This window comes from Nansenia antarctica (assembly GCF_963989245.1).
Source record: "Nansenia antarctica genome assembly, chromosome: 11".
NCBI classification, from domain to species: Eukaryota; Metazoa; Chordata; class Actinopteri; order Argentiniformes; family Microstomatidae; genus Nansenia; species Nansenia antarctica.
In genome coordinates this window covers 33,477,116-33,500,285 of record NC_137681.1, presented here as the reverse complement: position 1 = coordinate 33,500,285, position 23,170 = coordinate 33,477,116, and the positions used below count along the sequence as shown (strand labels likewise).

The 23,170-nt window shown below is 44.5% G+C and overlaps 1 protein-coding gene across 1 annotated transcript in view; it reads right to left on the bottom strand.

Moving 5' to 3' along the window:
* Nucleotides 1-569: 569 nt before the first annotated feature.
* LOC308167588 (bridge-like lipid transfer protein family member 1) overlaps nucleotides 570-23,170 on the bottom strand; it is a gene marked incomplete at its 5' end in the record, with an annotated part of 175,732 nt that continues 153,131 nt past the window's right edge. Inside the window, 5 exon segments of the mRNA XM_080542007.1 lie at nucleotides 570-1,576; nucleotides 3,874-4,039; nucleotides 10,514-10,648; nucleotides 19,869-20,063; nucleotides 22,825-23,028. Of these exon segments, the coding sequence (XP_080398133.1) occupies nucleotides 1,342-1,576; nucleotides 3,874-4,039; nucleotides 10,514-10,648; nucleotides 19,869-20,063; nucleotides 22,825-23,028 (935 nt within the window). The 3' untranslated portion in view covers nucleotides 570-1,341.

Here is a 23,170-nt window from a genome sequence, read left to right as displayed (position 1 = left end):
GGTTTAACTGACTCAGGCTGTAGAGCAAATATAATAATATCAGTTTTCACATGAATGTTTGGCAGAGACTTTTGGCTATGTTTTGTTGATAGCAAAACATGTCTAATATTGATAATCTGACTCCAATGTAATTATCACTATGTGCTTAGTTTTTTCTCCTCATACAGGGTTGGGGTTACACTGGTCAGATCGCTGTCATACAAAATCTCTGCTAGTCTGAGCAGAACAAGGATAGCGGGAGGATAGAAATTATTAGTGTTTCTGTGTGTCAAAGCGGGAAAAGCAAGGCTAGATGTATGCAAATCAATTATGTATCAATTTCTTCCCCGTGTATAATACTGAAGGTAAATGTACAGCAGCGACAACCTTTATCAATGTTCAAACCTTTAAAACTGAAAGTGTTGAAAAAAAAGTTCTGTGGAAAACGTCTGGCCATGTTCGACCTCTAGAAAGGCCTGTTGGTCTTGTACGAGTCTTGCTCCGGGTGAGGGAACTTTGATTCAAAGCCTGAACACAAGTTAATTAAGAGTACATCACAACACAGACAGATCTGTAAAATTGGATGGCAATGAGTTTATTATGTTAAGAAATCAACACATTTAAGAAATTCACAGTTATTTTATATAAAGTGTACACTGGTCTATTGCACATATAAAACAAAACAAAAAGAAAACAGGCTTGACACACCCAGCTAACATAGTTTGTATACTATACATTTCACAATAAATAGAGATAAAAATAAAACAAAGTAGGGTTAATCTTTACAATTTCATTGCATCTTAACAATTGACTTAAGTGACAGATCATCTCACCTCCAATGGTTTAATTAATAGGAACGAGCATCTCCAAAATAACATTGCTAATGGGATGAATTTGAAAATATGACACCTAAAAGTAAAATTCATGCCTACAGTGTTCCACTGAAAATAAAGAAAAGGCAAATCGTTTAGAAGTCATTTCCCATCACATGTCAAAGAGCCTTGAAAGAAACAGAGATGGTTTTGCTTAGTATGTTGTAATGCCTCACTGTATGTATAGGATATAATCCATGTTGTCCTTTTTTCAGTAGGGTCATCATTTCAAGCAGCAAAATAAGACTTCACTTTTCTACTTTGTTCAAAAATATACATAACAACAGCGGTGTCAAATGTTCAGTCACACCCATAGTGGCATGCACCACAGTAAACATCTATGCTGTGTGGATCTCATGGGGACATGTGAGCCTACCACAAATGCACTGTACAGTAGTCAAGGAAATATCCAGTGTTTTCTCTTGAGCAGGGTGCTTTTGTTCCTTGACAATGAACAGTCTGATTTGTAGCTTCAAAGTGTCTAAGGCTGTCAGTGCTGCGCTGGAGGTTTAAGCTCTTCCTTGTCTCGCCCTTTCTTCTCCTTCTCGTCCTGCAGGGCCGTGCCCAGCTTCTTGATGAGGACAGAGAGGACCTTGTCCAGCGGGTCCATCACGCCCCTCTGCAGCCACTTGGGGATGGTAGTCCTCGCGTGGTGGAATCCCAGTTTCTGGAGAATGTAGTCCACGCCGACCGGGTCGATCTTCCGTCCCGTCCAGGAGATGAGCCTGAGGACATTCAGTTCATGTGTTTATTTAATACAGTCAAGGGAAGGGTCACTATCACTATCATGTTTTATATCACTATCTGCACTTCTGGTTAGATGCTGAACTGCTTTTCGTTGTCTGGTATTTGTTCTCTGCAATGACAATAAAGTTGAATCTAATCTAATTTTCAATTGATAAAATAGCGAAAAATATATTTTAATGCTTTAGAATCAACACTGTCTATCCTCCCGTGACGCTCCCTTTTCTCTCTCTATCCCAAAGCCCAGCACATGGGATGTGCACTTTCCTGGCTCGCCATTGGTTTAATAATAATAATATCTTGGATTTATAATGCGCCTTTCTCAGACCCAAGGACGCTGTACAGATTTCATAGACAGACAGAACAGAAAAAAAAACAAAGAAACAAAGAACGAGAGAAAGTAAGTAAGAAAGTAAGTAAGTAAATCTTTATTTATATAGCGCCTTTCATACATGAAATGCAACTCAAAGCGCTTGAGAGTGAAAAAAATAGACTAGAGGCCAAAGGCCTTGGAGAACAGGTGGGTTTTGAGGGCTGATTTGAAGGTGTCCAGGGAAGGGGGGGCATTGCGGATCGCTGCGGGGAGAGAGTTCCAGAGGGTGGGAGCTGCCACACTGAAAGCTCTGCCCCCGAAGGTCCGTAGGCTGATTGTTTACTTTTCAGACCACAAGTGATCAGGGTAGGGTAGATCAGGATAGATCAGGGTAGATCAGGATAGGGTAGATCAGGGTAGATCAGGGTAGATCAGGATAGGGTAGATCAGGGTAGATCAGGATAGGGTAGATCAGGGTAGATCAGGATAGGGTAGATCAGGATAGATCAGGATAGATCAGGGTAGATCAGGGTAGATCAGGGTAGATCAGGGTAGGGTAGATCAGGGTAGATCAGGATAGATCAGGGTAGATCAGGGTAGATCAGGGTAGATCAGGATAGGGTAGATCAGGGTAGATCAGGGTAGATCAGGATAGGGTAGATCAGGGTAGATCAGGGTAGATCAGGGTAGATCAGGGTAGATCAGGGTAGATCAGGATAGGGTAGATCAGGGTAGATCAGGGTAGAGTAGATCAGGATAGGGTAGATCAGGATAGGGTAGAGTAGATCAGGGTAGATCAGGATAGGGTAGATCAGGGTAGATCAGGATAGGGTAGATCAGGGTAGATCAGGGTAGGGTAGAGTAGATCAGGGTAGATCAGGATAGGGTAGATCAGGGTAGATCAGGATAGGGTAGATCAGGGTAGATCAGGGTAGGGTAGAGTAGATCAGGGTAGATCAGGATAGGGTAGATCAGGGTAGATCAGGATAGGGTAGATCAGGGTAGATCAGGGTAGGGTAGAGTAGATCAGGATAGGGTAGATCAGGGTAGATCAGGATAGGGTAGATCAGGGTAGATCAGGGTAGGGTAGATCAGGGTAGATCAGGGTAGATCAGGATAGGGTAGATCAGGGTAGATCAGGGTAGGGTAGAGTAGATCAGGATAGGGTAGATCAGGGTAGATCAGGGTAGATCAGGTTAGATCAGGATAGGGTAGATCAGGGTAGATCAGGTTAGATCAGGATAGGGTAGATCAGGGTAGATCAGGGTAGGGTAGATCAGGATAGGGTGGGTCAGGGTAGGGTAAGGACTTGTTTTGCATGGATCCATGGCATGACCAAAAGGTCTGTCACCATAACCAAGCAGGGTTAGATAACCATACCACCAGGGTTGTCAGGGTTAGATAACCATACCACCAGGGTTGTCAGGGTTAGATTTATTTTTTATTTTTTTTGAGTCTAGTGTAGGATCTACCTGTTATTTCACTGGGCAGATTAGGTTGAATATGTGACACGGTCTGGTTGGAAGGGCCACAACTCTGCAATTGTCGAGACGGGCAGATCAGTGTTTTTCGTTTATTTTAATTTTATTTTTATCGTAAAAAAAGAAGAAAAAAAAGTTAAAGTGTTGAAGAGCCCACTCAATATAACAAACAACAGTTTTAGGAACACTAAATACCTATCATTTGTTAGCAAACGTAGCTAGTTTAAGAGTGCGTTCAGGGGGCGTATGGTAGTTGTTCTGTGGACCAAGAAACCAATCAAAGTGACGAAGGGGCGGGATAAACAAAAATGTCACAACAAGATGGCGGCTACTTCACTTCACTGGAAATGAGGATAATATCTTCCACTACAGTATCTGAAATAAACACTATTTTGTATGAAAAAATTTATAAAACACTTTTTAAACACGTTCTCTTACTAGCCGGCTACTCTGTTACTAGCATAGACATGGCCCCAGGTCTGACCTCAGCGTGGGCTCCAGGTGCCACGTGTTACACATGAACTCCCTCCAGTCCACGGTGGCGTAGTTGACGCTGTCCTCCTGGTCCTTCCTGTCTGGGGAGTCGTCCTGCAGGGTCGTCGGGCTCTTCTGGCCGGGCCGAGTTGTAAACATCCGGGGTGCAAAAAGAGCTATGGAGAGAGAGAGACACGCACACGCACACGCACACGCACACGCACACGCACGCACACACACTTTAAATTAGATAAACTTTGTACAGCCAAGACTTCTGGCCCGTACCTTTAATACGCTATGAAATTCAATACGGCACTGTACTAACGGTACATTCCAGTAAATTATTAAATGTACCTTTCCTTCAAATCAGAACATAGTCCCTCTATAATTATTGGGACAGAGAAAATGTTTCTCTATATTCAAGATTTGCATTTCAAATCAAAGTATAAATTCTAGGGCTGTCAATCGATTTTTAAATCAACTTAATCACATTAATATGCTGTAATTAATCTGTTTAAAGTTTAAAATACTAGTATTATACTATTATTATACATAGTATTTAATTGAATTTTGGGGGGGAGATGAAACAACATGTGTGGTGTTGGAATAAAGAAATGCATGACAAACTGGTTAGAGGATTTTTTTATTTTTTTAATGTTATTATAACATCTGGGTTAGGCAGACAAGCACATAAAGAACAGTTACAAAGTAACTGGCTGACTAAGGGTTAGGGTGAGTAAGGGTTAGGGTGAGTAAGGGTTAGGGTGAGTAAGGGTTAGGGTGAGTAAGGGTTAGGGTGACTAAAGGCCAATGCACACGGCCCCGATTTTGTCGCACCGCCGAATTCGATTCCATTGTTTTGAATCAGACAATGCACACGGCGCGCGATGCGATATTATCGCACGACAACATTCTATTCTCCATTCACACCAATTGAAATAATTCAAAGAATTGAGAATCGAATGTTGTCGTGCGACAAAATCGCACGCTGTGTGCATTGGCCTTAAGGGTTAGGGTGACTAAGGGTTAGGGTGACTAAGGCTTAGGGTGACTAAGGGTTAGGGTGCTGATTGATACATTCTATAAAACACGTACAGAGGCAGGTTGTATTGCTTGTTTAAACTGCTGTTATTGTTATACTCGTTAGCTTAGCAATATTAGCTATGGTTAGCACACTGTCCATGAGCAACAGTCTTTTAAGCGACGTTGAGCTTCACAACTGGTTTGTAACACCGGACCTAACGCCAGCAGATCTGTTCTGGATCTAACCACCGTAGCGGGTAGGACAGCTGGCTGTGTCTCAGTACACTGTCTGTCTTTTGAACCTAGCTCAGGGTTGGCTAGCTAGCTCGCTACTCCATTCATAAATACTTTACCAACTCCTACTGTTAGTTCAGCACCTCTGTTGTTATTGAAGCTAGTGTTGTTAGTGAAGCTAGTGTTGTTATTGAAGCTAGTGTTGTTAGTGAAGCTAGTGTTGTTATTGAAGCTAGTGTTGTTAGTGAAGTTAGTGTTGTTAGTGAAGTTAGTGTTGTTAGTGTTGTTAGTGAAGCTAGTGTTGTTAGTGAAGCTAGTGTTGTTAGTGAAGCTAGTGTTGTTATTGAAGCTAGTGTTGTTATTGAAGCTAGTGTTACACGTGTATGTAATGATGCTATGCTTCTTATCAAAAACGAGACATTGAGATTGTTTTTGTCTTTGTCTGCAGCAGAGTTGATGTGTAACATCCATGTTCAGCGTAGTTTGTTTGTTTATTAGGATCCCCGTTAGCTAACGCCATGACATTAGTCTTCCTGGGGTCCGACACAACAATCATATTTGGACGACTGTCAACATTGTATACATACAGACAACTGTCAACATTCTATACATACAGACAACTGTCAACATTCTATACAATCATACATCATAATAACAAAAGAAAGGAAAAATGTAATTAAATAAAAAACAAAGAAAATAAATGAAATAACAGATCAGCAAACAAGATGATTCAAATACTTGAATTCAGTACGTTGTCCATGGCATGATAATTTCTCATTTGATTCAGTGTTGCCTGGCAGAAGGGAGTTAAGCCCACTGATACCATCTCCTTAAGACCCGGACAAGTTGTCAGTAATGAAGGGAATTGCTTTGATCCGTCGACAAATAGGTCATTTAACTAGTGAACTACTGTAAACTACACTAGGCTACTGTGTACTACTGTAAACTACACTAGGCTACTGTGAACTACTGTAAACTACACTAGGCTACTGTGAACTACTGTAAACTACACTAGGCTACTGTGAACTACTGTAAACTACACTAGGCTACTGTGAACTACTGTAAACTACACTAGGCTACTGTGAACTACTGTAAACTACACTAGGCTACTGTGAACTACTGTAAACTACACTAGGCTACTGTGAACTACTGTAAACTACACTAGGCTACTGTGAACTACTGTAAACTACACTAGGCTACTGTGAACTACTGTAAACTACACTAGGCTACTGTGAACTACTGTAAACTACACTAGGCTACTGTGAACTACTGTAAACTACACTAGGCTACTGTGAACTACTGTAAACTACACTAGGCTACTGTGAACTACTGTAAACTACACTAGGCTACTGTGAACTACTGTAAACTACACTAGGCTACTGTGAACTACTGTAAACTACACTAGGCTACTGTGAACTACTGTAAACTACACTAGGCTACTGTGAACTACTGTAAACTACACTAGGCTACTGTGAACTACTGTAAACTACACTAGGCTACTGTGAACTACTGTAAACTACACTAGGCTACTGTGAACTACTGTAAACTACACTAGGCTACTGTGTACTACTGTAAACTACACTAGGCTACTGTGAACTACTGTAAACTACACTAGGCTACTGTGAACTACTGTAAACTACACTAGGCTACTGTGAACTACTGTAAACTACACTAGGCTACTGTGAACTACTGTAAACTACACTAGGCTACTGTGTACTACTGTAAACTACACTAGGCTACTGTGAACTACTGTAAACTACACTAGGCTACTGTGAACTACTGTAAACTACACTAGGCTACTGTGAACTACTGTAAACTACACTAGGCTACTGTGAACTACTGTAAACTACACTAGGCTACTGTGAACTACTGTAAACTACACTAGGCTACTGTGAACTACTGTAAACTACACTAGGCTACTGTGAACTACTGTAAACTACACTAGGCTACTGTGAACTACTGTAAACTACACTAGGCTACTGTGAACTACTGTAAACTACACTAGGCTACTGTGAACTACTGTAAACTACACTAGGCTACTGTGAACTACTGTAAACTACACTAGGCTACTGTGAACTACTGTAAACTACACTAGGCTACTGTGAACTACTGTAAACTACACTAGGCTACTGTGAACTACTGTAAACTACACTAGGCTACTGTGAACTACTGTAAACTACACTAGGCTACTGTGTACTACTGTAAACTACACTAGGCTACTGTGAACTACTGTAAACTACACTAGGCTACTGTGAACTACTGTAAACTACACTAGGCTACTGTGAACTACTGTAAACTACACTAGGCTACTGTGTACAACATCATGAGAGTCCTCAGGAAGGAACACAACAAGCAGGAGATACTGGTGGCCTTCTACCGCTGCGCAGTGGAGAGCATCCTCACCTACTGCATCTGCAACTGGTTCTCCAGCTGCACAGCCGCAGAGAAAAATGCGCTACAGAGAGTCGTGAGAACAGCCCAGAAGATCACCGGCGCCCCCCTCCCCTCTCTGGAAGAGCTGTACAACACACGCTGCCTCAGGAAGGCCTCCAAGATCTCCAGAGACCCATCCCACCCTGGGTACGAACACTTTGCCCGGCTGCCCTCGAAAAGGCGGTACAGGACCATGGCCGCAAGGACAAACAGACTGAAGCTCAGCTTCTACCCCAGGGCCATCCAGGCCCTCAACACAGCAAAGACCTAGGTTCTGGGCCCTGGACAGTCTGGACGGACTGATGGCAGCTGCTGGATTGAAAAATCAGGTGTAGTGCTGAGGCACAAATGTGTACATTTCAAGCCTGCAAACTGCGACACTTTAAATGAATGTGCAATAACACTATGTGCAATATGACAACCCTAGTCGTTTTATCTGTACAGTATAGTATAGTGGATAGTGTACATAGCCTTTATTTATGTAAACCAGCTCCTTTCCCTTCTTTTTTTTCTTTCTTTTTTTTTCTTTCCTAGCACCAGGGGAGCCACCCCTCCCAAATTTCGTTGTTTGGTACCTGTACTATAGCAATGACAATAAAGACCATTCATTCATTCATTCATTCATTCATTCATTCATTCATTCATAAATGGGACTTATTATCTGCGTTTGCCACGCATGTCAGTAGAACTTGGTAATATATGATATTATAAATAATATGATTAATTTGCGTTAAATTAAAAATATTATATAATATAAAAATAAAAGCGTCCAGATTAATCGCGAGCGTTAACGCGTTAACATTGACAGCCCTAATCAATTCTCATCAAATTGGTTCCACCATTTAGAAATGACAACACTTTTTTATACAGTCCCCCTCTCAATGTACCTAATGGCGCTTTTCCACTACCGGGCTGACGCGGGCCGCATTTGTATCCGAGCCGTGCCGTACTTTCAGAAACGCTTCTCCATTATACGGAGCGACCCGGGACTTTAGGAGGAGTTACTGTTACGTGTCATAAGAGCGCTTCACTGTAATAAGTGCCGCTATACAGATCAACGGGGGGAAATGCCATAAGAATTATGTCAAAATGCAGCATTATCATGCACAGATCAGCCTTAAAACATGTAACGTTAAGTGCCTGTTACTTGCCGCTTTCAGTTCGTCACATCAACGGGGGAAATGCGAGATGAACTCTATGCGAGTTCTATAAATTCCTCCGTTGAACGGAAAGTGTTTTAGCGTTCCCCCTTTCCACTGGTAATAAGGAATTGGCAAGAATAGATCGATATAAATAGATCAACATAATTAAGCACTATCATGCACAGATCAGCCTTAAAACATGTAACGTTAGATATATAACAGTGCGACGTATTTCTACGGAAAGGCTGACTGACGCGGGGCTCATACAATCTCCGCATTCGTTATAGATACGAGTGCTCCGGTGTTTGAATGGAGTCGATTGGAGACCCCCATCGATGTCGACACTGCTCGGGGTGAATTTAAGCACTTGACGCATGTTGAACTCCCGGTTCATTGAGTTTACTCCCGGTTCACTTCTCGGGGTGTCGGCGCGGTGGTTCAGGGCTCAAAATGACCGTATACCGATGGTGAAGTTAGCAAAGTAGTATTGTGTTTGTACCACCTTCATAGCCGATGTTATTCACGGACAAACACGGTGCCCGGAGGCACCCTTTGCGGGTTAATAATTGTGGTTTACCGTGGGTTAGGATAACAATTCAAACGTGTCCGGATAGGGGAGAGGACAGGGAATCTGAAACCATTTGAATGGTGTCGATACGACACTCCTATCATGGTCGACACCGACATTATTTATATATACAGCATATGGATGTTACGTGCCTGTTACCTGCCGCTTTCAGTTCTAGTAGTTTAGATCTCGCAACCAGGGAAACAGCGCCGACATGTGTTAAAGAGCGCAAGACGCGAATCTACCGGCATTTGACTGCCGCTGGACTGAGGAACAGCATAGGCACAGGACATCGCCATAATAGCGATTTTTTGTTATGCTTGTTGTAAATAAAAGTTCTATGATGCATTGAAATGACATTAAACTAAGATAATACGATGGTTATCATATTTTTTCAAATCTTTATTAATACGTTATTACAGAAACAGTAAGTGACATTTTCCTAGAGCGAAATCTGTTGTGAAATCTATGAACATGGGATGACGATTTCCATTGACCAATCAACGGTGTGCAGCGTCACACGTCACACGCAGCCTGGCAAAAAAGTACCTTTCCCCAACTTTCGCTACCCATCCCGAACAAGAACTATTTTACCGTGCCGTGCCGGGCCGACAAATGGAAAAGCGCCAAAGAAGCAGGCCAGCCTGGGTCGACCCAGTGTAGTGGAAAAGCACCATAAGTAGACTAAAAGTACCTAAAACAGCCTGCAGAGTTCTAACATAGTCTCATGGACAGAAAAGACGAAGGTTTGGAGGGAAAAAAATGCTTAATTTAGACATGATATTAACCTGTCCCAATACTTTTGGTGCCATGAAATAAAGGGACTATGTATAAAAAGTGTTATCATTTCTAAAAGGTTTACTTATATTTACTTACATACCGAAAAATGTATGCACTCACTGTAATGTAAGTCGCTTTGGATAAAAGCGTCAGCTATATGGCATATATTATTATTATTATTATTATTACTCCTGGAGTAATGGATTTGAAATCAAACAATTCCAGTGAGGTTAGAGCCAGAAGAACACATGGTTCACTGTACGAGACATCATGGAGGGCGCTGCCTCTACAGTTTGTTCTCTACCGTTCAGCAATCACAATGGTGAAATCTGACAAGAATGACAAGTGTTTCCAGTTATGTTGACATTCTTCTGTTTGTGATGTACTGACTTTCCTAGCATACTGATAACGGCCCTTTGGTCTATATCTAGTGAGTGGTGAGTTTGAGGGCCGTGGTAGTGGTTTCTCACCTTTCTCCTTCTCCTTCAGGTAGGCAGACACCAGGTCATGGAGGAACATGATGAGCTCGGCGTCCATGGTGACACAGATGTGGTCGGTGAACTCTGTCACCACGCTGCACTCCACCTTGGGCTTGCTGTGGGAATCTGAGACAGAGGCAAGGCAGAGCAATTTTATTTGTATAGCACATTTCATACAATAGGGGCAATTCAAAGTGCTTTACAAAAAAAAGAAGAAGTATATATATACAGTATTTAGGGATTTTAACAACCAGTCCTATTAAGAATCCTGATGTCTGGTGTCAAAACCAGTGACCGCTGCGAAAGGGCAGCTGACAACCTGGGAAAGACCTGGTGACGGCTTGAAGAGACAGCTGACAGGAGGGAACAGACCCCAACGGGGCTGGCATGGGTTAGCTACCCGTGTTGGCAGGAGCCTTTCACTACACAGTGACTTAGTTCCACCCAACCATGGCTACGAAAAATGCAAAAGGAAAAACACCCCTAGAGTCTGCGAGAGCGGGGGCGGAAGATGACTCATCGGCGGATCACACGGTAACAGACCCTGGAACGGAAATGACAACGAAGCAAATGATCAGCACGGTAGTTGACGGAGTAACAACACTGGCAGGACACAAGCTACAAAGCTGCATCTGTGGCTGGAAAAAGATAACATCAGAGAAGGGTCTCAAGATCCACCAGGGCAGGAAAAAGTGCCTAAGAGAGCTTAGCGAGGTGCCTCGCATTGACCGCTACTTCCTCAGAGGTAGGGCAAATCAGTCGAGTGAAGCCCAGTGGCAGGATATTCACCACAGTCCACAGGGTATCAGAACCCCAGACGAAGCTCAACCAAGCACAGATCCATCAATGGACATGAGTCCAGAGCCTATCCAGCCACAGACAGCAGTAGAGAGGAAGATGAATGGACGAAAGCCTCAAATCTTGTGGCCTAAAGCCTGCCAGAAAAAGGAGTGGGAAAACACAGACACAGACCTTGTCCATCTTCTAGAAGGTCTGAAAGGGGGCGTGGAAAGAAAACTGGACAAGATTGGAGAGATCATTTACAGCTATGGAGCAGAGAGATTTGGGGTGAAAAGTAAGAACCATGGGACACAGAAGGAACCATCAGCCCATCTCAAGTCCAGGAGACAACAAGAGATTGAAAGACTTGTGAAAGAAAGAAGGTGCCTGAGAAAACAGTGGAAGAAGGCCACAGAAGTGGAAAGGAAAGGACTTGAGGCACTACAGGCCGACATCAAGCAGCGTCTTGCAACACTGCGAAGAGCAGAATGCTTGAGAAAGCAACACAAGAAGAAAGAGCGAACGAGGACTGCCTTCTACAGAGATCCCTACAAGTTCGTCAAAGACCTCTTTGTCAAGGAGAAAACAGGGACCCTCAAAGTACCCATAAGGGAACTAGAGGAGCACCTGAGGAAGACCTACTCTGACAACCAGAGGCATGTGCCAGCCAGCATTCCGGATGACATGCCACCAATCCAACCACCTGAGCACCAGATGGAAACAAGGCCCCCTACATGGAGCGAAGTTGAGAGCACAGTAAAACGGGCAAGAACAGCCTCAGCCCCTGGGCCCAACGGCGTTCCATACAGGCTATATAAGAACAGTCCAGGCGTCTTGAAGTACCTCTGGAAGCTAATGAAAGTGGCATGGGAAAAGGGAATCATACCAAAGGCATGGCGAAGGGCAGGAGGGATCCTGATTCCCAAAGAGAAGAATTCCTCAACCATCGACCAGTTCCGCCAGATCAGTCTACTGAATGTGGAAGGAAAGATTTTCATCAGTGTTGTGGCCCAGAGGCTCTCAGTATTCTTGCAGAAGAACAACTTTGTCGACACCTCAGTGCAGAAGGCAGGGATAAGTGGATTCTCAGGATGCCTGGAACACACAAATGTCATCTGGCACCAGATACAAACGGCCAAGAAGGAGAAGAAAGACCTGCATGTGGTTTTCTTAGATCTTGCCAATGCCTTCGGGTCAGTGCCTCATGAGATTTTGTGGACAGCGTCCCAGAGGGCATCACAAGGCTGGTCAAAGCCTACTTCCAGGACCTCCAGTTCTGTGTTACAGCACAAGCCAGTACAACTGCTTGGCAGCACCTCGAGATAGGCATAATGGCGGGCTGCACCATCTCTCCACTGGCGTTTACCATGGCAATGGAGCTCATTATTCGAGCATCCCGATGGGTTGTTGGAGGGGAACGGTTGAAGAGCGGGCTGCGTCTTCCACCAATCAGGGCGTACATGGATGACATGACGACAATAACAACAACAAACGCATGCACCAAACGCCTGCTGGATAAACTCCAGGGAAACATCAAATGGGCACGAATGGAGATTAAACCCAGTAAGTCCCGCAGTATCTCCATTGTCAAAGGCAAGCTCGCCAATGAGAGGTTCAACGTCAACAACGAGCCAATACCAACAGTTCTGGAGAAGCCCATCAAAAGCCTTGGCCGCTGGTATAGCGCAGAACTCAAAGACTCGAAGCAGGTGGAACAACTCAAGCAGGATACAATCAGTGGCCTCAAGCAGATCAACAACACTGCTCTCCCTGGGAAGCTGAAGCTGTGGTGCTTTCAGTTTGGACTGCTGCCCCGTCTCATGTGGCCAATTTCCATCTACGAGGTCACACTATCCCATGCCAACCGGCTGGAGAGACTGGTGAATGCACAAGTGAGGAAGTGGCTTGGACTGCCGAGAGGCCTTAGCAGCATAGGCCTGTATGGCAACGGAGCCCTCTCCCTACCAATCTCAAGCCTGGTGGAGGAGTACAAATGTGCCAAATCAAGGCTGGAAATGACTAACAGAATCCCGGGATCCATTCGTCAGAGGTGCTGCTCCAATCCTAGCAACGGGGAGGAAATGGAAGCCATCTGCAGCAGTTGCGGTGGCAAAGACCGCCCTCAGACACCGGGATATAGTGGGGCATGTCCAACATGGCAGAGGGGGCCTTGGCTTGGAAACAACAACACCCACATGGCAAAAGGCTACTCCAACCGAACGGCGGAAGATGGTGGTTGAGGAGGTGCGCCACCAGGAGGAAGCAGCCAGGTGCGCCAAGGCAGTCTCCCAAGCCCAGCAAGGCCGCTGGATGAAGTGGGAGAGCGTGGAGAGGAGGAAAATCACGTGGAACGAGCTGTGGAGCATGGAGTCTAATAGGCTAAGTTTCATCATCAGAGCCACATATGATGTCCTGCCCTCTCCTACCAACCTACATCTCTGGTATGGAGAGGACCCAGCCTGTCTCCAGTGTGCAGCCCCAGCAACCCTCAAACACATCTTGGTGGGTTGCAAGACCAGTCTAACTCAAGGAAGATACACCTGGCGCCACAACCAAGTGCTAAAGTGCTTGGCTGCCGAACTTGAGCACAAGAGGGTAACCACCAACGCCATGCCTCTAAATGCCCAGACTACCTTTCCACGGAAAACAACCTTCATCCGGGAAGGGGAGAAACAGCGGACCAAGCCATCACCTCCAGACTCAGGCCCACTGAACGCAGCCCGGGATTGGGAAATGCGGGTAGACCTCAGCCAGAGGCTCACCTTCCCACCCGAAATTGCAGCGACCAACCTGCGCCCAGACCTAGTCCTCTGGTCCAAGTCCTGCCGGCGTGTCTTCATCGTAGAACTGACGGTCCCATGGGAGGAGGCCATCGATGAGGCATTCGAACGGAAGAGGCTGCGGTATGCCAACTTAGCAGTCGAAGCAGAGGGGCGGGGCTGGAACGTGAAGGTGTGGCCAGTGGAGGTGGGCTGCAGAGGCTTTGTAGCCAGCTCCACCACAAGGCTCCTGAGGGCAGTAGGGATCAGAGGACAGGCCCAACGGAAGGCAATCAGAGAACTGTCCACTGCAGCAGAACGGAGCAGTCACTGGCTGTGGCTGAAACGTAGGGACCCAACATGGGCTCCCAAATGACCACGTGGTGCCACCGTGCGACACACACCCAGGCCTGATCAGCCTGTGGTGGGCCAACCTCGGCAGAGGGTGTCTTGTGATAACTGGCCGAAACACCCAATGAGGTCGGGGACCACAACTGAAGATGTGTCGTACTGGTGGCACCACGTGATCATTGCCAAATTCCACTCCACCCAAGAGGACATCTCCAACTCCACTCAATTGTTGTGCTGAATATTTAGGGATTTTAACAACCAGTCCTATTAAGAATCCAGTTAGGTCCGTAAATATTTGGACAGTGACACAATTTCCATCATTTTTGCTCTGTATGCCACCACAATGGATTTGAAATGAAACAATCGAGATGTAATTGAAGTGCAGACTTTCAGCTTTAATTCAAGGAGCTCAAAAGTAATTGGACAAATTAACATAATCATAAATAAAATATTATTTTTTAATACTTTGTTGAGAATCCTTCCTTTGCAGGCAATGACTGCCTGAAGTCTGGAACCCATGGACATCACCAATGCTGGGTTTCCTCCTTTGTGATGCTTTGCCAGGCCTTTACTGCAGCAGTCTTCAGTTGTTGTTTGTTCGTGGGTCTTTCTGCCTTTAGTTTTGTCTTCAGCAAGTGAAATGCATGCTTGATCGGGTTGAGATCAGGTGATTGATCGGCCATTGCAGAATATTCCACTCCTGGGTTGCTTACGCAGTATGTTTTGGGTCATTGTCCATCTGTATTGTGAAGCGCCATCCAATCAACTTTGCTGAATTTGTCTGAATCTGAGCAGACAGAATATCCCTAAACACTTCAGAATTCATCTGTCTGCTTCTGTCTTCTGTCACATCATCAATAAACACTAGTGACCCAGTGCCATTGGAAGCCATGCATGCCCATGCCATCACATCGCCTCCACCGTGTTTTACAGATGATGTGGTAAGCGTCGGATCATGAGCCGTTCCAAGCCTTCTCCATACTTTTTTTCCCCCCATCATTCTGGTATAGGTTGATCTGATGAGTTTCATCTGTCCAAAGAATGCTCTTCCAGAACAGGGCTGGCTTTTTTAGATGTTTTTTGGCAAAGTATAATCTGGCCTTTTTATTCTTGAGGCTTATGAATGGCTTGCACCTTGTGGTGAACCCTCTGTATTTGTTCATGTGAAGTCTTCCCTTTATGGTACACTTGGATAATGATATGCCTACCTCCTGGAGACTGTTCTTCACTTGGCTGGATGTTGTGAAGGGGTTTTTCTTTACCATGTAAAGGATCCTGTGATCATCCACCACTCGTCTTCCATGGACGTTCAGACCTTTTTGTGGTGCCGAGCTCACCAGTGCGTTCTTTTTTTCTCTGAATGTACCAAACTGTTGATCTGGCCACTTCTTATGTTCCCACTATCTCTCTGATGGATTTTTGGGTTGTTTTTGCAGCCTATTTCACTTGCATTGAGAGCTCTGTTGACTGCATGTTGTGCGTATACAGCAACATCTTCCAAATGCAAATGCAACACTTGCACAACTCAGACCTTTTACCTGCTTAATTGATAAAGAAATAATGAAGGAGTAGCCCACACTGGCCCATGAAACAGCTTTTGAGTAAATTGTCCAATTACTTTTGGTCCCTTGAAAAAGAGGGAGCTACACATTAAAGAGCTGTAATTCCTAAACCCTTCCTTCAATTTGGATGTGAATACCCTTACCCTAAAGCTGAGAGTCTGCACGTCTCCCTGTCACCCCCTGCAGCTGTAGTCTGGGTTAGATGTTCTTTCCCCAACACTTTTCCCTCCTCCTCAGCCACAGCCAAAAGCTGCCCTTCTCCGCCTCTTCAGCCAGCTCTTTCGTTGCCTTCTTGAGCTTTCCTCCTGTCACACCTGTGTCCCTCAGCAGGCGTGTGGTTGACAGCCCCACAAAGCCTCGGCATCCAGCCTCCACTGGGTAGATGGTGGTCCTCCAGCCAGCCTCCCTACACTCCGCAGCCAGATCTGAATTCTTCTTCCGTTCGAAAGCGGCCTCAATCCCCTCCTCCCACGGTACTGTGAGCTCCATGAGGAGTGCAGCTTTTGCCTTGGTGGACCACACCACTATGTCAGGACTAGGGGTGGGCATCAATGATCGACGATCGATAATTGATCGATAAGGATCTTGGTCGATCACAAAATATTTTGCTCGATAATCATTAATACATTGGTGTAATTTATAATTAATAATAATAATAATGGAAATTAGTTTGTCCACGTTATGTGTGAGAAATGAACTTTGCATTTGCCTTCGCATTGATTTTCATTCTTGCCCAGGACATTAGCTCGTCCATCCTGTTCAGCAATCTGGATGTACATGGTGCTATCTGAAGGAGGCTGGTGATGTCATCCATGTAGCCCCTCAGTGGTGGTAGCTTCTGTCCGGATGGTAGTTTGATCCCTCCTACAGTTTGTCTTGCTCCGATAAGGATGATTTCGAAGGCTGCCACAAACAGAATGGGAGAAAGGGAACACCCCATGGCGATTCCCACCTCTAACTGCCGCCACCCGGTGATGAAGTCCTGGAGGGTAAATCCTTGAAATAGCTTGATACTGGAGGGCATGTGGAAAAACTCCATGGCACAGCTGATCAGCTGACCCATAGACATTGGCGAGGTCGAGCCAGATGACATGCAGGACCCTCCTTTCATGACTTTTCCTAGATATGTGCGTTCTACCACCCAGCATCTTTACATTTTCAAAATCGAGTTAGTATAAAGCGATTTTGCAGTATTTCTGTGTGTGTCTGTGTATTTGCTTTGGAATTCGGCTGCAATTCTCTTTTATATCAGCAGAGGTAGCAAGGGGGCACACACTGTGCTCAAACTTCAGGCTTTAGTGCTGAATTAGATATAGTGGATAAGACTGATAAGTATGTTACATAATGTGTTTATATATAGGCTATATATAGCAATAGGGATACATAAGATATGTATATGTACAGACAGTTATGAAAATGATAAACTGTACAGTTTCTACTATCCAACTGTATAAACTGTACAGTTTGTACTATCCAAGTTCCATGCAATAGTGATAAGATATTATGATGTGTAGCCTATGTACAGTTATGAATTATACACTGCACAGTATAAGTTGTGTGGTGCATGCATAGCTACCGCAGCAAAGTAATTGCAGTAGCCTACGTTTGATTATGCATGTACTCATCAACGAATATTATATAACAAACTGAGATTTATAATATTGTATATAATGTCTTTTTTGTATATCACTGTAGAACACGGTGCTAGACCACTGGACCACCTCAGGCCACCAGTAATAACCATAATTGTGGATTACTATTTACAATTAGTAGTCTCCTAATCTCGCTACAGTTTGAGCGAGTCTGTAACTAATTTTGTTTCAGCCCATTCTTGCCTATTCATAGCTTTCATGTGACGTCACAGCATAGTGGAAACGCCCACCTGACGGGCAAAAGGCACTTTTTGCGGGCAAAACCCACTTTTTGCGGGTTAATAACTTTGATTTCCCGTGGGTTAGGAAAGTAATTCCAACGTGTCCGGATAGAGTAGAAGACAGGGAATCCAACACTATTTGAATGGAGTCGATCCTCCACTCCTATCACCGTGGACACAGCAAGGAGCGAATTCCCGGATATAAATATTCCCTCGCCTCGCTGACAGCGGGAGTTGGGAGTTTCGTCCAGCAGCCGGTGAACGCCCGGTTGATCGAGTTTCATATTAAAAGTATATCTTCTCGGGGTGTCAGCGCGGTGGTTAAGGGCTCAAAATGACCGTATACTGATGGTGAATTTAGCAATAATAGTCTTATGTTTGTACCACCTCCATAACCGGTGTTATTCACGGGAAAAGCCGGTCAAGGAGGCACCCTTTGCAGGTCAATAACTTTGATTCTCCGGGGGTTAGGAAAATAATTCCAACGTGTCCGGATAGAGTAGAAGACAGGGAATCCAACACTATTTGAATGGAGTCGATCCTCCACTCCTATCACCGTGGACACAGCAAGGAGCGAATTCCCGGATATAAATATTCCCTCGCCTCGCTGACAGCGGGAGTTGGGAGTTTCGTCCAGCAGCCGGTGAACGCCCGGTTGATCGAGTTTCATATTAAAAGTATATCTTCTCGGGGTGTCAGCGCGGTGGTTAAGGGCTCAAAATGACCGTATACTGATGGTGAATTTAGCAATAATAGTCTTATGTTTGTACCACCTCCATAACCGGTGTTATTCACGGGAAAAGCCGGTCAAGGAGGCACCCTTTGCAGGTCAATAACTTTGATTCTCCGGGGGTTAGGAAAATAATTCCAACGTGTCCGGATAGAGTAGAAGACAGGGAATCCAACACTATTTGAATGGTGTCAATCCTCCACTCCTATCACCGTCGTGTATCTTGATAGTTCTTCATGAGTGAGGTGGTCTAAATAGTAGGCAGCCATGTTGAGCGATGTTGCTATGATACTTTTTGCCCGTCAGGTTGGTGGTTGCTAGGGAAGAAACCACGTGACTGAAAGCTATGAATAGACAACTGTACAATCATTCATATTGAGTTTATTCACCCAATAAAGTAAAGATGAATAATACTGCCCTTCACCTTATTATCAGATGTTCATAGACCTGTGTCGGCAATGATAATAATACACAACAGGCAAGACGGTTGTACCATAGATATACGCAGATTAATATTTGTAGATTCGTTTTCGAACATTAGATAGGCCTAGTTGATTTTGGCAACATTGTAGTAGCCAATTGCAGAGTGTATTAATTATTTTGTTTGTTTGAATCCTCACTGTGTTCATGTTATAATGTTTAGTGAATGAACAATTGTTGGGTGTTTGCCACAAATCGGAATTCTCTTGCCGTGAAATGTGTACATCAAATAACATGATGTCGGCGATCTACTAGAACTGCGGGACGACTGCAATGTAGGCTACCATATATATCTGCCATATCATACCGTTTTATATTGAAAAATATGATGGTAAATAAATACATGTGGGACCAATGTATGATATGGCAGAGGTGTGGTGTGTATCAGTCAGTCTCGTTCCAGCGAGTCAACTCGTGAATAAGACATTATGCGCTCTGCGCTGCGGGCTACATTTGATTATGTAATCATCAACGAGCATTTATATTAGTTTTGCCATTGTGTTTTTAAACTATTTTTGATTATACATTGTTTTGTTTTTTTATGCCCAATGCACCAGCCTCATCACGTCAATTTCCTGTGTGTGCAAATATACTGATTCTGATTGGGAAGAATGTCTCCCCAATCAACAGGTGTGAAAACAACTGGTTTGTCTGGAGGTGAAGTTACTAGTACTATAGTATCAGTACTAGAAGAGAGTTTTGATTCGCCTTTGAAACCTTTTAAATGTTATATACAGTTGGAACAAGTATGGGCAAAAAAAAAGAAAAAAGACTGTCAATGCAACTCCTAGGAGGGATGACTCAGTCCTACCGCTTAAGGAGGGTTCCTCTGGGTCCTGGACGTGGATGGACTTGAAGTCCAGCTGCATCCTGGGCAGGGCGAAGATGGTCTCCGTCTCGTGGTTGTAGGTGGAGGAGCTGCGGAAGCTGCTGAGGAGGCTGCTGTTCTTGGCCGCCGTGCCGCTCTCAGGGTTGTTGGCATCGACGTTGCGCAAGAGGTTCAGCTCTGAGGGACAGAGGAAATCAATCAAATGTAATTTATATAGTATATATTTATAGGTCATACATTGGTGCTGAACATAAAAACATTAGTAAATAAAACACAACACAATAAAAGCAGGAATAAAACAAGAAATAGGAGATAAGAAATAAGTAAATATGAGTGAAAGTGCAAGTTGAGATAAGCAGAGGGACACATTAGAAGAAAAGTGGCTTCCGTCTAAATGCTATCAGATGGACTCCTGAGTACCCCCATTATACGAGTATAGTACTGAAGATCAATGACCTCTGTTGTCCTGGTTGCCTAGTAGCTTTATTCATGGTGGGACGTGGGAGGACGAATCAGATGAGACTGGATGTTGGGGATGCTTCACTTCTTAACACTACAACAGCCGTGCCTTTATACCTACTAAAAGAGCCGTCCCCCTCTTTTTCAATGCAAAGCTGCTATTTACACACAACGACCACTAGTTGGCCGCTTGTAAATTAGCCTGAATCCTACACGGAAAAACTGCAAAATAGCTTCATACAAACTTATCCTGATGTGGTTTTGAAAATGTAAGGATACTGGGTGGTAGAACGCACATATCTAGGAAAAGTCATGAAAGGAGGGTCCTGAAATTTGATCAAATGCAAAGATCAAATGACCCCTCACGGCTGATTAAGTGTTGTTACGTTCCTAGTTAGGCCCAGCTTGGGTGATTAGCCCAGAGAGTTTTAAGTGACATGTTGCTTCCTTCCGTCAAATGTTGGGCCCCATTCTTTCTGGACAAAGGTCCACAACACCTTAAATTAAACTCACTTTGTAAGGTTTGGGGGGTTGCTCTATTGGTTGAGCGGCCCTTTGGCGTCCTCTGGGGTGTATGTATGTGTTTTTGTCTGTCCTAATTTCTGTGACTGTTACCTGGTGTGTTGGCTTAGGCTATTTATATCCCTCTGTGTCTTCCCTCTTTGTCGGTTGTTCACTTTACGTTACGTGAGTTGTGTGTGTGTGTGTGTGTGTGTGTGTGTGTGTGTGTCTTTCGAAAGCCTTATCGTTCCTCACCTGCATAGAAATCTAAGTATTGAAGGACTATAGTAAGTGCATTGCCTTGCCTTATTCTATTGACAGCGTTTTTGGGAGTCGAAGCCTTCTCCCCTTTTATTTTGTTTATTGTTTTCTTTTATTATTTAAGCATTTATCAGAGACCAAGCTTTCTCCTCTTTTGTTTCATCGTTTACTGTTCGGTTATTATTCTTGTTTGCTCAAATAAAGAGTGCCTTGATTATGAATCCTACTCCTGCATCTCGTCTACTCTGTTCTACTCTGCACCTGGGTCCAAATATAATAGCTACTCGTAACACACTGTAATACATTTAGCATTTGTCATGGTAACAATGCTTAACTAGATGACAGTGTAGTACAGTCAGTTATCAAGAACACCAAGCAGACAAAGGCCCAAACCCATTTACATTTTTTACCACTACCCCTTGTTTCGTAGTGCCACTCGGAACAGAGTCACAAGGAGTAGTGGTTGAAAATATAACCCTAACCCCTATGAAATGGGATAGCCCTTCAAGTCCCTGATACACATCATCACCAGAAGTGTTATAGAAAAGCATGCACGCTCGCGATTCGTTCACAACTTAAATCAATAGATCAAACAAGTCATCAAATAAAAAAGAACAATTAACAGGCCAGTTCATGACAGGATAGTGATGTTCTGTAGGCTAGCAACCCATGCTACTACCCTGCCAGTCTGTACTGATGAGAGGACCAGTAACAACAGCAACAGCTTGGTGGCTGAACTTTAGTTACATGTTGGGCGTCATAGGGGGGAAATGCAACAGTGAAATATATCAAAGCGAGACGGTCAAATCAGCCTTAGAACATGGAACGTTAGATAGCTAACATTAGACAGACATTTGTTATGCTTGCTATAAATAAAAGGTCTATAATACATTCAAATGTCATTAAACTAAGATAATAATTGTTGTTATCCTGATTAACGAAGAAAATAATAACATTTGTGGTTTTCTTTTCCTGCTTGTTATATTATTCTCGCTGATGATTCGCAAGGCATTCTGGGATTTCATAACACTCCGTTTGTAACTCAGTTCGGAGTGTGCATCTGAAAAAACTCAATTTGGAAAGGCTATGTAGCCCTCCCACTTGGCCCTACCTCTACACAATAGGGGAACACACGTACTCCTACACATGAACGCACAAAATGCAGGGGTAGGGCTAACATGTACCCTCCATACCCTTACCCTCCTCCCTCATGACCCTTACCCTCCTCCCTCATGACCCTTACCCTCCTCATGACCCTCCTCCCTCGTGACCCTTCTCCCTCGTGACCCTTCTCCCTCATGACCCTTACCCTCCTCCCTCATGACCCTTACCCTCCTCCCTCATGACCCTTACCCTCCTCCCTCATGACCCTTACCCTCCTCCCTCATGACCCTTACCCTCCTCCCTCATGACCCTCCTCCCTCATGACCCTCCTCCCTCCTCCCTCATGACCCTTACCCTCCTCCCTCATGACCCTCCTCCCTCATGACCCTCCTCCCTCATGACCCTCCTGACCCTCCTCCCTCATGACCCTTACCCTCCTCCCTCATGACCCTCCTCCCTCATGACCCTTACCCTCCTCCCTCATGACCCTCCTCCCTCATGACCCTCCTCATGACCCTCCTCCCTCATGACCCTCCTCCCTCATGACCCTTACCCTCCTCCCTCATGACCCTCCTCCCTCATGACCCTTACCCTCCTCCCTCATGACCCTTACCCTCGTTCCTCATGGCCGTGACGTAGTTGAACCACTCCTTCACCGTGGCGACGCCGTGTGGAGGGTTCTCGTGGCGGCGGCGGGTGATCTTGGTGATGGTTGCCATGGGGCTTTCTAGCGCACCGCAGGGTTTGGTTACCATGGTGTTGTGACCCAGGTGGAAGTCCAGGGTCTGTACAATGTAGGTGGAGTCATCGTTGGAGCCTTAACGAATAGAACATAGAAAATAGAACATAGAACATTGACATTCTGTGACATTTAATCTCAATGATTCAGATCAATTAAATTAACCAGAAAGGATACACATCTGCATGTATAATAAGCAGCATGCCATTTTTCATGTTGA